This window comes from Somniosus microcephalus, chromosome 9 (genome assembly GCF_052327205.1).
Source record: "Somniosus microcephalus isolate GS21.2 chromosome 9, FLI_Smic_1.0, whole genome shotgun sequence".
NCBI lineage: Eukaryota > Metazoa > Chordata > Chondrichthyes > Squaliformes > Somniosidae > Somniosus > Somniosus microcephalus.
In genome coordinates, this window is record NC_140995.1 from 172,288,553 (window position 1) to 172,301,729 (window position 13,177).

Here is a 13,177-nt window from a genome sequence, read left to right on the forward strand (position 1 = left end):
GAGGCGCGACCCAATTTTTCCCCCTAGCTTCCTCAGTAACATCGCAAAGTGAAGGGGCATTTTTAAGAATAAGGAACTGGAGGATCCCTTCTTTTCTAGTGTTTATTTGCATTTAACAAGTAATTTATGCTATTTGCCAAATTAATCACCATATCTGGCTTCCTTCATATTCAAATGTATTCAAGCAGTTCAAAACTTGCCACTGTATTTATTACAGGTACTGCAGGTCTGGCATCATAGGAGGTGAGAAGATGTTTAAGTCGGGCTTCAAGTTGATCCACAATCCTCAGAATAAATGAACCTGCAGCCTCAGCTGTGATGGTTCACTTTCCCAAGGTGAAACTGATACTGACATTCGTATATTGAGTACCTCAAATTAGCAACAATTATGGATGTGTCAGTGGTGTGGATCAACTAGCTCACCTGGCTGCAGACATCTTATGGAGATGATCACGTGTTTACTGGGGAGGAGGTGATGGAAGGAAATAACCAACACAAAACAGAAAAGCAGTAAGATGCATTAACAGCTACAAGTCCTGAAGAAAATTAATTGGCAACAATTAATAGTTCTTAAGTCTCTGGTGATTTTTTTTGTCTTGTCTTGTCTCGGTTGAGTCGGCATATGCAGTCTAGCTGTACTCCGCCAACTTTGGCCAGGACATCGGGGATAACTCCCCTGCTCTTCTTTGAAATAGTGCCATGGGATCTTTTATGTCCACCTGAGAGAGCAGACTGGGCCTCGGTTTAATGTCACAGTACTGCACTGGAGTGTCGGCCTAGATTTATGTGCTCAAGTCTCGGGAGTGAGACATGAACCCACAACCTGCTGACTCGGAGGCAAGAGTGCGACTCATTGAGCCACGGCTGACATTTTGTTTGTAATTTTTGCAGTGTGCCTTTTTAGAGTATGCAGTTATTTAATATTTTTGTTCTGTGTCTGTGCAGACGTGTAGGATAAAGTCGGATGTGCTCAGTAATTCATTTGTGCCTTTGTTCAAGGCACGTCTAAATTTGTGACCTTTTGCTGTGTCTGCCTCTATTGTACGTACAGTTTTAGTCTCCTTATTTAAGGAAGGATATACTTGCATTGGAGGCAGTTCAGAGAAGGTTCACGAGGTTGATTCCGGAGATGAAGTGGCTGTCTTATGAAGAAAGGTTGAGCAGGTTGGGCCTATACTCATTGGAGTTTAGAAGAATGAGAGGGGATCTTATTGAAACATATAAGATTCTGAAGGGGCTTGACAGGGTAGATGCAGAGAGGATGTTTCCCTTTGTGGGGGAATCTAGAACTAGGGGGCATAATTTCAGAATAAGGGGGCACCCTTTTAAATCGTAAATTAGGTGGAATTTCTTCTCTCAGAGGGTCGTGAGTCTTTGGAATTCTCTTCCCCAGATAGCTGTGGAGGCTGGGTCATTGAATATATTTAAGGTGGAGATAGACAGATTTTTGAATGGTAAGGGAGTCAAGGGTTATGGGGAGCGGGCAGGACAGCGGAGTTGAGGCCAAGATCAGATCAGCCAAATGACCTACTCCTGCTCCTACGTCTTATGTTCTTATTGGGGTCAGTGGGCTATGACACTATTTTTAGTTCTGTACCATGAAAAATACTTGCCTTTAGTTTTACCTTCTTATTTTAATTGTTTGTTTCGGCAGAAATGACTAATTGCAGTATGATGAACTATTGTCAAAGGAATAGTGGGCCTGAGAACTATTTTGTATCTCAGACATATATATCTGCAGTTACTAATTCTGCAGTTTTGTTTGTTTACATTTGGGAATTCTGCATAAATTTCAACCGTGTTTCCCATGCAAATCTTCTTCCTTTTATAATGGGTTAGCCTTCAGTTCATTGCAAGTAACAGTACTCACAGATAATATCTCAGTACTGTTATTGTATGCATTTTACTTCATAAGTGGCAGCCATCCAAGTGCTAGTTTGTTGTCCAAATGAAAGTCTGTATGAAGTAAAATGACTTGGTTGGGCTGCTTGGGCACACTCCTCAAAGAACAGTGTAGTCTGCATATACAATACTTGGTTCTGTCCCGCAGTCAGTGAGGACTTGGCATGAGATCGCAGCATGTTTAAACTAAATTCTAATGTGCAAGAGGGTAAACGGCCTATTTTTTGTTTTAAGTTGAAATAATTTTCCACGGCTCGTTTGCTTTGAAAGTAGCCGGGCACATTGGAGACCGAGATCAGGACATGCTGGGGCTGTTTGTCTCTGCTCAGTTGCCTCTATGTTCAGCTACTGGTTCTTGGCGGAAAGCCAGAGATGAAGTGAGGTCATCAGTGAAGCAGTATTTAAATTTCATGGGGGCAGTAAGATTGCTGGAGTCCAGTGAACTGTGACTGTATTTCACAGTGATGTTGAGAGTTGTATCTTAGCTCCTCTCGCTCAACTGCAAAAAATTTCCAACCGACACTTAAACAGCATTCCGGTCCATCTGGCTGGTCTCATTGTCTAGGAAATGTCACATTCCACAATATCTCTCTATCACATTTTTCTGCAGGTACTTATCCAGTTTACTTTTGAATTTACCGATACAACCAGCCATCCATGGCAGTCCATTCCACATATTTCTCCCCCACCTGCCCGCCACCCAACACCTGCATAAAGATTGTAGAGAGACCTCCCACTGCACTGCTGTCTTCAGGTTTTAGGCCTGAAGGTAGGTGCTTTGAAGGTTGCAATTGAGACTGCTTAAAGCTGTAACTTTGAGGAACGTGGTATCTCAAACAAGCATTTCCCATTATATGATATCAGAAAATTGTCTGGCATTGTTTCTAGGTATATCATTCCAAACAAACTTCTGTAATTTAACATTCACCTACCTATAATTTTATCCATTCTCTTTTACTCTGTGTAGGAGAAATGTTTCAGGTGACCGACAAAGTGCCATAGCCATATTGTTGCCAATGGTGCAGTCAGGAGAACAGGTTCCATCTGATATATATTGCCTCTTGGGAAGAATCTACAAGGACATGTTTCTGGACTCTGGCTTCCAGGACACCGAAAGCCGAGATAACGGTGTTTACTGGTAAGCATTCACTCACTTGAACCCATTTTGTTCAATGAAGACATAATAATAACTCAGTGATTTAAAAAAAACTGTTGGTCTGTTGGGGAAAGGAGGCATCATAAATAACAACAGAAAATGCTGGAAATACTCAGCAGGCCAGGCAGCATCCGTGGAGAGAGAAACAGAGTTAACGTTTCAGGTCTGGGACCCTTCATCAGAACTGGGAAAAGCTGGAAATGTAACCGATATTAAGCAGGTGCAGAGACAGCGGAGGGGGGGAGGAATTGAAAGAACATCCTGTACTTTTGTAAGAGGCAGGAAAGATAAAATGTTGCAAATGGGAGTGGCAAAAATCATACTGTTCATAAATATGTTGACGTTTTCATTATGAACAGCTAGCTTGAGCTAGTCATTTATTCAGCCATGTGGACTAGTGTACAGGCATCCATCTTGACTACTGCCTTGTGGGTAGCCCCCTACTAAACATACAGCTCCACCTAGTGTACCATTCTAGAATGACATGTCACTGATCATTACACATACTGCATGAAAAATGGGGGCAGGGATAATTATGTGAAATTGTTGAACTCAATGTTGAGTCTGGCAGGCTGTAAAGTGCCTAATCGAAAGATGAGGTGCTGTTCCTCGAGCTTACGTTGAGCTTCATTGGAACAATGTAATAGGCCGAGGACAGCGAGATCAGAGTGGGAGTGAAGCGGTGAATTAAAGTGACAGGCGACTGGAAGCTCAGGGTCACCCTTACGGACTGAACGGAGGTGTTCCGCAAAGCGGTCGCCCAATCTGTGTTTGGCCTCCCCAATGTAGAGGAGACCGCATCGTGAGCAGCGAATACAGTATATTAAATTGCAAGAAGTACAAGTAAATCGCTGTTTCACCTGGAAGGGGTGTTTGGGGCCCTGGACAGTGGAAAGGGAGGAGGTAAAAGGGCATGTGTTGCATCTCCTGCGCTTGCACGGGAAGGTGCCAGGTGAAGGAGAAGGGCTGTTGGGGGTGATTGAGGAGTGGACCAGGGTGTCACGGAGGGAGCGGTCCCTTCGGAATGCTGAAAGGGGAGGTGAGGGGAAGATGTGTTTGGTGGTGGGATCACGTTGGAGATGGCGGAGGATGATCCGTTGAATGTGGAGGCTGGTGGGGTGAAAGGTGAGAAGGAGGCATCATAAGAACATAAGAACATAAGAAATAGGAGCACGAGTAGGCCAATCGGCCCCTCGAGCCTGCTCCACCATTCAATAAGATCATGGCTGATCTGATCCTAACCTCAAATCTTCTATCACTCTGCATCCACCCGAACCCATGTGATCTCCCGGGAGAGGCGAAAAACCAGATAAAGACCCAATGGCCAATTTGGGAGAAAAAAATCTGGGAAATTCCTCTCCGACCCATCTAGGCGATCGAAATTCTTCCAGGAGATCACTCTGTCCCTATCTTTTCTACAGTACTTACCTTCTGTAAAGGCGATCTCCACCCCAGCCAGGAACAGGAATAAAACCATCTCCTGAAATCTAACAGAATTAGAACACAGTAGGAGCAGAACAAGGCTACACGGCCCCTGGGCCCACTCCACTACCCACAGGGCCATGACCATTCCGAACCCAGACTCATGTCCAATTTCCTGCCCGCTCCCCGTAACCCTTAATTCCCTTTACTTCTAGGAAACTATCTATTTCTGTTTTAAATTTATTTAATGATGTAGCTTCCACAGCTTTCTGGGGCAGCAAATTCCACAAACCTACCACCCTCTGAGTGAAGAAGTTTCTCCTCATCTCAGTTTTGAATGAGCAGCCCCTTATTTTAAGATTATGCCCCCTAGTTCTAGTTTCACCCATCATTGGGAACATCCTCACCGCATCCACCCGATCAAGCCCCTTCACAATCTTATATGTTTCAATAAGATCGCCTCTCATTCTTCTGAACTCCAATGAGTAGAGTCCCAATCTACTCAACCTCTCCTCATATGACCACCCCCTCATCCCCGGGATTAACCGAGTGAACCTTCTTTGTACTGACTCGAGAGCAAGTATGTCTTTTCTTAAGTATGGACACCAAAACTGTATGCAGTATTCCAGGTGCGGCCTCACCAATACCTTGTACAACTGCAGCAATACCTCCCTGTTTTTATATTCCAACCCCCTAGCAATAAAAGCCAACATTCCATTGGCCTTCTTAATCACTTGCTGCACCTGCATACTAACTTTTTGAGTTTCGTGCACCAGGACCCCCAGATCCCTTTGTACTACAGTACTTTCCAGTTTCTTGCCATTAAGATAATAACTTGCTCTATGATTTTTCCTGCCAAAGTGCATAACCTCACACTTTCCAGTATTGTATTCCATCTGCCAAATCTCTGCCCACTTACTTAGCCTGTCTATGTCCCTTTGCAGGTTTTTTATGTCCTCCTCACTCACTACTTTCCCTCCCATCTTTGTATCATCTGCAAACTTTGATATGTTACACTCGGTCCCCTCCTCCAAATCGTTAATATAGATTGTAAAGAGTTGGGGACCCAGCACTGACCCCTGCGGAACACCACTAGTTACTGGTTGCCAATCTGAGAACGAACCATTTATCCCAACTCTCTGCTTTCTGTTAGAGAGCCAATCCTCCACCCACGCCAGAATATTACCCCCAATCCCTTGATTTTTTATCTTGAGCAATAATCTTTTGTGTGGCACCTTGTCAAATGCCTTTTGGAAGTCTAAATACACTACGTCCACTGGTTCCCCTTTATCCACCCTGTATGTTACTTCCTCAAAAAACTCAAGCAAATTTGTTAAACATGACTTCCCCTTCATGAAACCATGCTGAGTTTGCCCTATTAAATTATGTTTATCCAAATGTCCAAATCATATGTCTGGTTTTGGGGCGTGATGAAGAGAGTTGAGAAGAAAAAGTATTCCTTATCTATGCTAAAATTCTCACTAACTATTCAATCCCCTCCTTGATGTGTGCTTCTAACTGACGGCGTCAATCTACCGTGAACTCATTGTGTAAACTGAGCGGGTTGCTTGCCTTGTGGCTTTTGCACTGCTCTAACATAGGCCAGTTCTGCCATGTGTTCTCGTAGCTAGTTATAGAGGTAAGAACACAAGAGTGGTACCATTGTGCATTGTTATATGATCAATACATACATAAATGCTTAATTTAGTTTTAATAGCAAGCATCCTTCATCAGGCAAACTTTGATTCAGATGCTCCTGTTCACAATCATTTCAGCTGGAAATATAGAAAGGTGCTCAGACAAAGAATCCATACGGGGAAAATAGTTAAGTACCCTGCATCAAAATATGGCCAGCGCCTTAGACAGATGACTTATATTAATATAATTCTGACTGAAATTGCAAGTTGAGCTCTTTATGCAGCAGTGATGGAGTGTATTGATGCTGCTGCTGCAATTGGATTTCTGTTGGGGTAGAGGAGAAAACTTTAAAATGTTGATGTTGACTGCAGTCGCTGTACAATGCCGCTTTGTTGTACAATAACTGCATTGCTGCTTGCATTGCTGAATACTTTCACACACAAACTGATGTATCAAACTATTTCTTGGGTCATTTGTGAAAGCTAACAAGGAAATGTAGGCTCTTAACTATTGAACGTTTAAAATGCACATCTACTGTGCCCCTGCCTTACTTCAGCCGTCATACAAATGTGATGGGCTTAGCTTTCATTTTGTCGTTGCGTATACAGGGATCAGTGCCAAACTGAAGAATCTGAAATGACCTAAATTGCACAATTTTGCCTTTTTTAATGGATATGTGAAATAAGCGCTATCGTAACCACAGGTTGAAATGCACTGGTGCCTTTTTAAAAGGATGCCTTTCATATGCAGAAGGATAAACAACCCTTTGTGCAGTCAGTATGCTACTTGTGTGGATTTAATTAGATTAAAGATTTAAATAATATTTTTTATCAGTGGGTATACTTCAGCCATATCTGGTGGGCTTGATGGTATGGGTGGGTAAGCATGTGCCCGTGTTTCCTATTCAGTTGGGGAGTGTGTCCTGATTTCCTTCGGGTGGTAAAAGGCTTGCATGCTTTCTGCATTAATGGGACTCATTTTTGACTCAAATTCTAGTGCTGCTGAGACTTATTTTTGGAGCCTAAAAAAAAAATTTGCAGTGATTAATTCTTAACTGGATGTCCTAAATAAACACCGGCAATTTTTCCAGTTGGGCCTGTGCATGCTTGCTTATGTTGGTCACCTTCACTGATTACATAAACGCTGTGAGGTTTATTCATGCATTCAGCTTACAGTAAAAGATATCCATCTGAAAATGAAAAACTTCATTAACATTGGAACTTCTGTTAAAGGTATGGAAAGGCATTTGAATCTGAGCCAACAGTACATTCTGGGATAAATTTAGCCGTCCTACTCCTCGCAGCAGGACATCAGTTTGAGACATCCTTTGAACTGCACAAAACAGGTAATTAGTTTCACTTTCTCTATCTATGTAAATATTTTAATAAACCTGGTTATTTAAGAAGCACTACAATTAGCTACTATTCAACAATCAAAATGTCAGTTGTCATTGGATATAGTTTTTCTTTATAAAAGGAACGTTATCTTGTTAAACGCACCTGCAATTGTAACAACATTTCTTTATCAAAATAAAAAGTGATGCAAGTTAGGCAATCTGATGGTGTGACAATATAATTGCAGCACACAGCGCTAAGACACGAGGGGCCTGAAATAGTGCTTTCTTGCACCAGAGGCTTTGCCTTCTAATCTTGACTTTAAAGAATGTATAAAAAGCACAGACTCAAAAAAGGTTATTTACCCCCATCAAATCCATGAAGAAATGGAGGAAAATCTGGATTTCTGTCCTTGCGCCTGTCCCAGGTTTTGTTTTGTTGCTGATGGGTTTGCGCCAGAAGTGCAACAGCTCACAATGCTCCAAGGGACAAAATTCGTTTAAATACGTATTGAGTCATTCTGGGGGAGTGTCCGAGCTTCTCCGTAAATTGCATCACTTTGAGCCACTGGCACAGTGCCATCCTGATGCAGCACGGAAATGCCGCTACCAGCCACTCCCAGAACCTTTTAACACTCAACTCATTGGGGCTGAAATTCCTGGCGCTCCGCCACGAGAAGTGCAGCAGCATTTCCTGCTGGGGGACCCACGAACTCTATCCACATTCTGGGGATGGGAGCATTGTGATCATCGGAGCAAGTGGCCCATGCCTGAAGAGGTGCTCATTCTGACGTGATGCCGGAAAATTGGAGCGGCACTTTCTGGTTTCAATGGAGGGAGCTTCAGGCCCTTTTTGGATTAAAGAATTAAAAAGCCAAGATTATTTTTCTCCTAGCAAGGATCAAATGGGCTGAGTTGATCGGATTCCCCCAGCATAACCCAGGTCTGCTTTTACTGGGCTACAGTGAGGGCATCCTGGCCAGAATTCCTGGGTACGCTCGAAGACACACCGTGGAATTAGTGGGGCGGGCAGAAAATGCGCCCACGCTCTTTCCCCAGCCCCCACCATGGAATTTGGGCCACAACTTAGAGAGATTTCAACTATACATCTTCCTTCGAGCTAATGAAGGATGAGTTTCAGCTGTATGTAAAATGCATCTGCAGAATTAAAAATAAATTTTCTCGACCACAACCGCAGAAAGAGGAAATAGTGACGAGTGATAGATTTCCTTGTTTGTTTTTGAATCAGCAGAAAATATTATCAAGTTTATGCAGACGTTGAGCATGTAAATTCATACCATTACACATGGCGGCAGAGGGGAAGGAAGATTGGTTCAGGCAGGGATATATTGGGGGTCAAATTCAACTTTGGTGGTAGCGCATAGACTACCCGTAATGTACCCTGCCAGATTTTCCTTTCCATTAAAGTTTATGAAAAAATCAAGGCAAATCGGGCGGGGTGTATAACAGGTGGTTGATCTGCTACTGCCCATTTTGTGCCACCGTCAAAGTTGAATGTCACCCCCACTGTATTTAAATTTTGTTTGTCTGCAGTTGTCTCTTGACCATATAACTCATTAATATGATTTATATATTATATAAAATAATCCCATGAACAAACTAGAGGCTTTACTTTCTGATCTTGATTTTAAAGTACATATAAGAAAGCACAGACTTATAAAAGGTTATTTACCCCATCATACCCATTACTTCCATAGATTAAACACAATCTACCCAACTACCCTAACATGGGCTGTATCTGACATCTCCTGAGGGAAGCTTCTGGAAGGTTTCACCCCATTCCCTACATCCCACAAAGTTAATTGAGTGAAACAAAAATCTAATGTAATCAAAATCTAAATTTATGATCACCTTACTACAAGAGAGTTATTAAAGAGGAATTTAAGGATGCACATGAGGGTTATAACTGAGTTTAAACTAAAAATAATTAACATACAAAATGATTACCATACTAAATAGTAGAAATTCCCTGTCACATCCGATTTCTGGGTGCAAAATTTTCGGTTGTGATTTCCCATGCCAGATTCCCCTGGAAGTGCGACTTCTGCCCAACTGACAGCCGACAACTTCCAAGTGTCCAGGGAGCCCGCCTAAAACAGGTGCGAGAAACCTTGAATATGCTAATTGGGGCCTAATGTCTGTTTTCGGACTGCAGAGCCAAATTCAGCAAAGACTGGGCAGAGCATATTACTCGTTCCGTATTAAATGTTAGTTACTTGCCATGAAGTCTAACACAATGTGGGCTAAATGGACAGGCCTTTGTGTAAATAGTCTGAACATTTATGAAGTATTCAAATTTATAGATGGACTAAAACTGCAACATATACAAAGAGGTGATATTGATTTGTTTGAAAAGATTGAGACTCTAAATGAGTGTCACCAAATGTCTTAATGAAGCTGAAACAGTTGAGTGAGGGGGACTCCAGCTATCTTGGTGACTTGCTGCTAGAGACTAATATGTTGCCTGCTGCACTTGTTAGTTTTCCAACACATTTTTTGCATCTTAGATTATGTAATGCTTTGATTTATGGCATCGAGTGTCTTATTTCAGGACTAAATAAAGTAATCACAATCATGAACAGGGGTGTCTTATTATATAGCCCTAGCAATTGGATCACAGGTGCACCTGTGTTTCTATCTTTACAGAACTTTATTTGTCATTGACGTGTCGCAGTTTTGCTTTTCAGGAAATCCGCTCAAATATCATTTCTAAGTTACTGTGCTTTCATCTATTAGCCAGGTCTGCTATGGTCAACTTGTAGTCTGAAATAAGCAGTTATAACTGTACACTGCTTAGGGGGAAATAAAATACATGTTATTTTCATGACTGCTACTTTTAGCTAAAATAAAAATGAAGGGTATTGCAATTTACAGACTTCTAGTTTAAAATGGGTAGAGCCATTGAAGTGCTCCCAGTCATCACCTTTTTTTGAAATTTCGTATTACTCTCATAAAAATTTTACGCAGAACAGTAATATGTACTGCAGTGTATCTGTCACCTTTAAGGATGTTTTATTTTAAAATTGAGCATTTATGGACCCAATAATCTTCAGCATGTAATTGATTACAAAACAAGCTGCGATTTGAGAAATGTTTGAATATTTTAATGGACTTCTTCAAAGGTGAACTTTCTAAACAGTGAAATTTGAAACTGAGGCTAGACTGAACGAATCAGAGGTTTTCAGTCTTGCCCATCGGTCAGTCTGGCTAGAATATTCACATGTATCCAATTTTTCTTAAGTAAGACCTTGAGGTTCATTTAATGTGGCACCACATACTTGATTTCTATATCTCAGCTAATCCTGGTGATCTTTCTAATTTGTGCAGGTGTGAAACTCAGCAGCCTACTGGGGAAGAAGGGAAACCTGGAAAAAATACAGAGTTATTGGGATGTGGGGTTTTTCCTTGGTGCCAGTATGTTAGCAAACGACCCTCACCGAGTTATTATGGCTTCTGAGAAGCTCTTTAAACTCAAGGCACCTGCATGGTAAGTTTGGATTCCTCCTGGAATGGAATAAGAAGCCAGCGCATTTAGGATTCCTGTTGGTATGGAGAAATAGGAAGGTTGCTTCAGTTGGGACTTCTACGGAATAGGGAAAATTCAAAGATATGAAGACTCACATATTTTTGTGATTAGTTATTTCTTGTGTGATGTTGTGGTACATAGCAGCATAATTGAGATAATCCTGCAAAGTAAAATGGTTGTCTCACTGTAATGACAAAATGAATGGTGTGCAATTTCAGATACTTCCATCTTTGCTTAGTGATGAGCATTAAACTGAATTTATCTTTTTTCATTCATTAATGCTTAGGAAATTTTGTCCCGGACAAAATATAAGTTCTTCTGGCTTTTGCTAGAAACTGAAACTGTTTTTGCGTTGGTCTATGGAAATCTGAACAAAAGCAGCACCAGCACTAAGGTGTCATTGCATAGAAACATAGAAGATAGGAGCAGGAGTAGGCCATTTGGCCCCTCGAGCCTGCTCCGCCATTCAATGTGCTCATGGCTGATCATCCAAATTCAGTACCCTGTCCCTGCTTTCTCCCCATATCTCTTGATCCCCTTAGCCTTAAGAAATATATATAACTCCTTCTTGAATATATTTAATGAATTGGCCTCAACTGTCTTCTGTGGTAGAGAATTCCACAGGTTCACCACTCTCTGGGTGAAGAAATTCCTTCTCATCTCAGCCCTAAATGGCTTACCCCTTATCCTTAGACTGTGACCCCTGGTTCTGGACTCCCCCGCCATCGGGAACAGCCTTCCTGCATCTAGTCTGTCTAGTCCTGTTAGAATTTTATAAGTTTCAATGAGATCCCCTTTCATTCTTCTAAACGCTAGTGAATATAAGTCCAATCGACACAATCTCTCTTGATACGTCATTCCTGCCATCCCAGGTATCAGTCTGGTGAATCTTCGCTGCACTCCCTCTGTGGCAAGAACATCCTTCCTCAGATAAGGCGACCAAAACTGCACACAATACTCAAGGTGTGGTCTCACCAAGGCCCTGTACAACTGCAGCAAGACATCCTTGCTCCTGCACTCGAATCCTCTCGCTATGAAGGCCAGCATACCGTTTGCCTTCTTAACCGCCTGCTGCACCTGCATGCTTACCTTCAGCGACTGGTGCACAAGGACACCCAGGTCTCGTTGCACTTCCCCTTTCCCAATCTATTGCCATTCAGATAATCTGCCTTCCTGTTTTTGCCACCAAAGTGGATAACCTTGCATTTATCATCATTATACTGCATCTGCCATGCATCTGCCCAATCGCCCAACCTGTCCAAATCATACTGGAGTTTCTCGGCATCCTCCTCACAGCACACACGCCCACCCAGCTTTGTGTCGTCTGCAACCTTGGAGATATTACATCTAGTTCCCTCGTCTAGATCATTAATATATATTGTGAATAATTGGGGTCCTAGCACCGATCCCAGCGGTACCCCACTAGTCACTGCCTTCCACTTGGAAAAAGACACGTTTATTCCAACTCTTTGCTTCCTGTCTGCCAACCAGTTTTCTATCCAAGTCAGTACCTTACCCCCAATCCCATGTGCTTTAACTTTGCACGCTAGTTTCTTATGCAGGACCTTATAAAAAGCCTTCTGAAAGTCCAAATACACCACATCCACTGGTTCTCCCTTATCTATTCTACCAGTTACATCGTCAAAAAATTCCAGTATATTACTCAAGCCTTTTGTAAATCCATGTTGACTTTGTCCAATCCTATCACTGTTTTCCAAGTGCTCTGCTATTACATCTTTTATGATGGATTCTAGCATTTTCCCCACTACCGATGTCAGGCTTACCGGCCTATAATTCCCTGTTTTTTCTCTACCACCTTTTTTAAATAGTGGGGTAACATTAGTTACCCTCCAATCCATGGATACTGTTCCAGAGTCTGTAGAATTTTGGAAGGTGACCAGCAATGCATCTACTATTTCTAGGGCCACTTCCTTAAGTACCCTAGGATGTAGATTATCAGGCCCTGGGGATTTATCGGCCTTCAATCCTGTCAATTTCCCTAACACCATTTCCCTACAAATACTGATTTCATTCAGTTCCTCCCTCTCATTAGACCCTATGTTCCCCGACATCTGTGGGAGGTTATTTGTGTCCTCCTTTGTGAAGACAGAACCAAAGTATGTCTTTAATTGGTCTGCCATGTCTTTGTTCCTCATTATAAATTCCCCTGATTCTGACT

The 13,177-nt window shown here is 42.1% G+C and overlaps 1 protein-coding gene across 1 annotated transcript in view; it reads left to right on the top strand.

Moving 5' to 3' along the window:
• map3k5 (mitogen-activated protein kinase kinase kinase 5) overlaps positions 1-13,177 on the top strand; it is a 193,990-nt gene that overhangs the window by 75,559 nt on the left and 105,254 nt on the right. Inside the window, exons 7-9 of the mRNA XM_085997514.1 lie at positions 2,870-3,040; positions 7,351-7,463; positions 10,800-10,959. Of these exons, the coding sequence (XP_085853640.1) occupies positions 2,870-3,040; positions 7,351-7,463; positions 10,800-10,959 (444 nt within the window). The remainder of the gene's footprint in view (positions 1-2,869; positions 3,041-7,350; positions 7,464-10,799; positions 10,960-13,177) is intronic.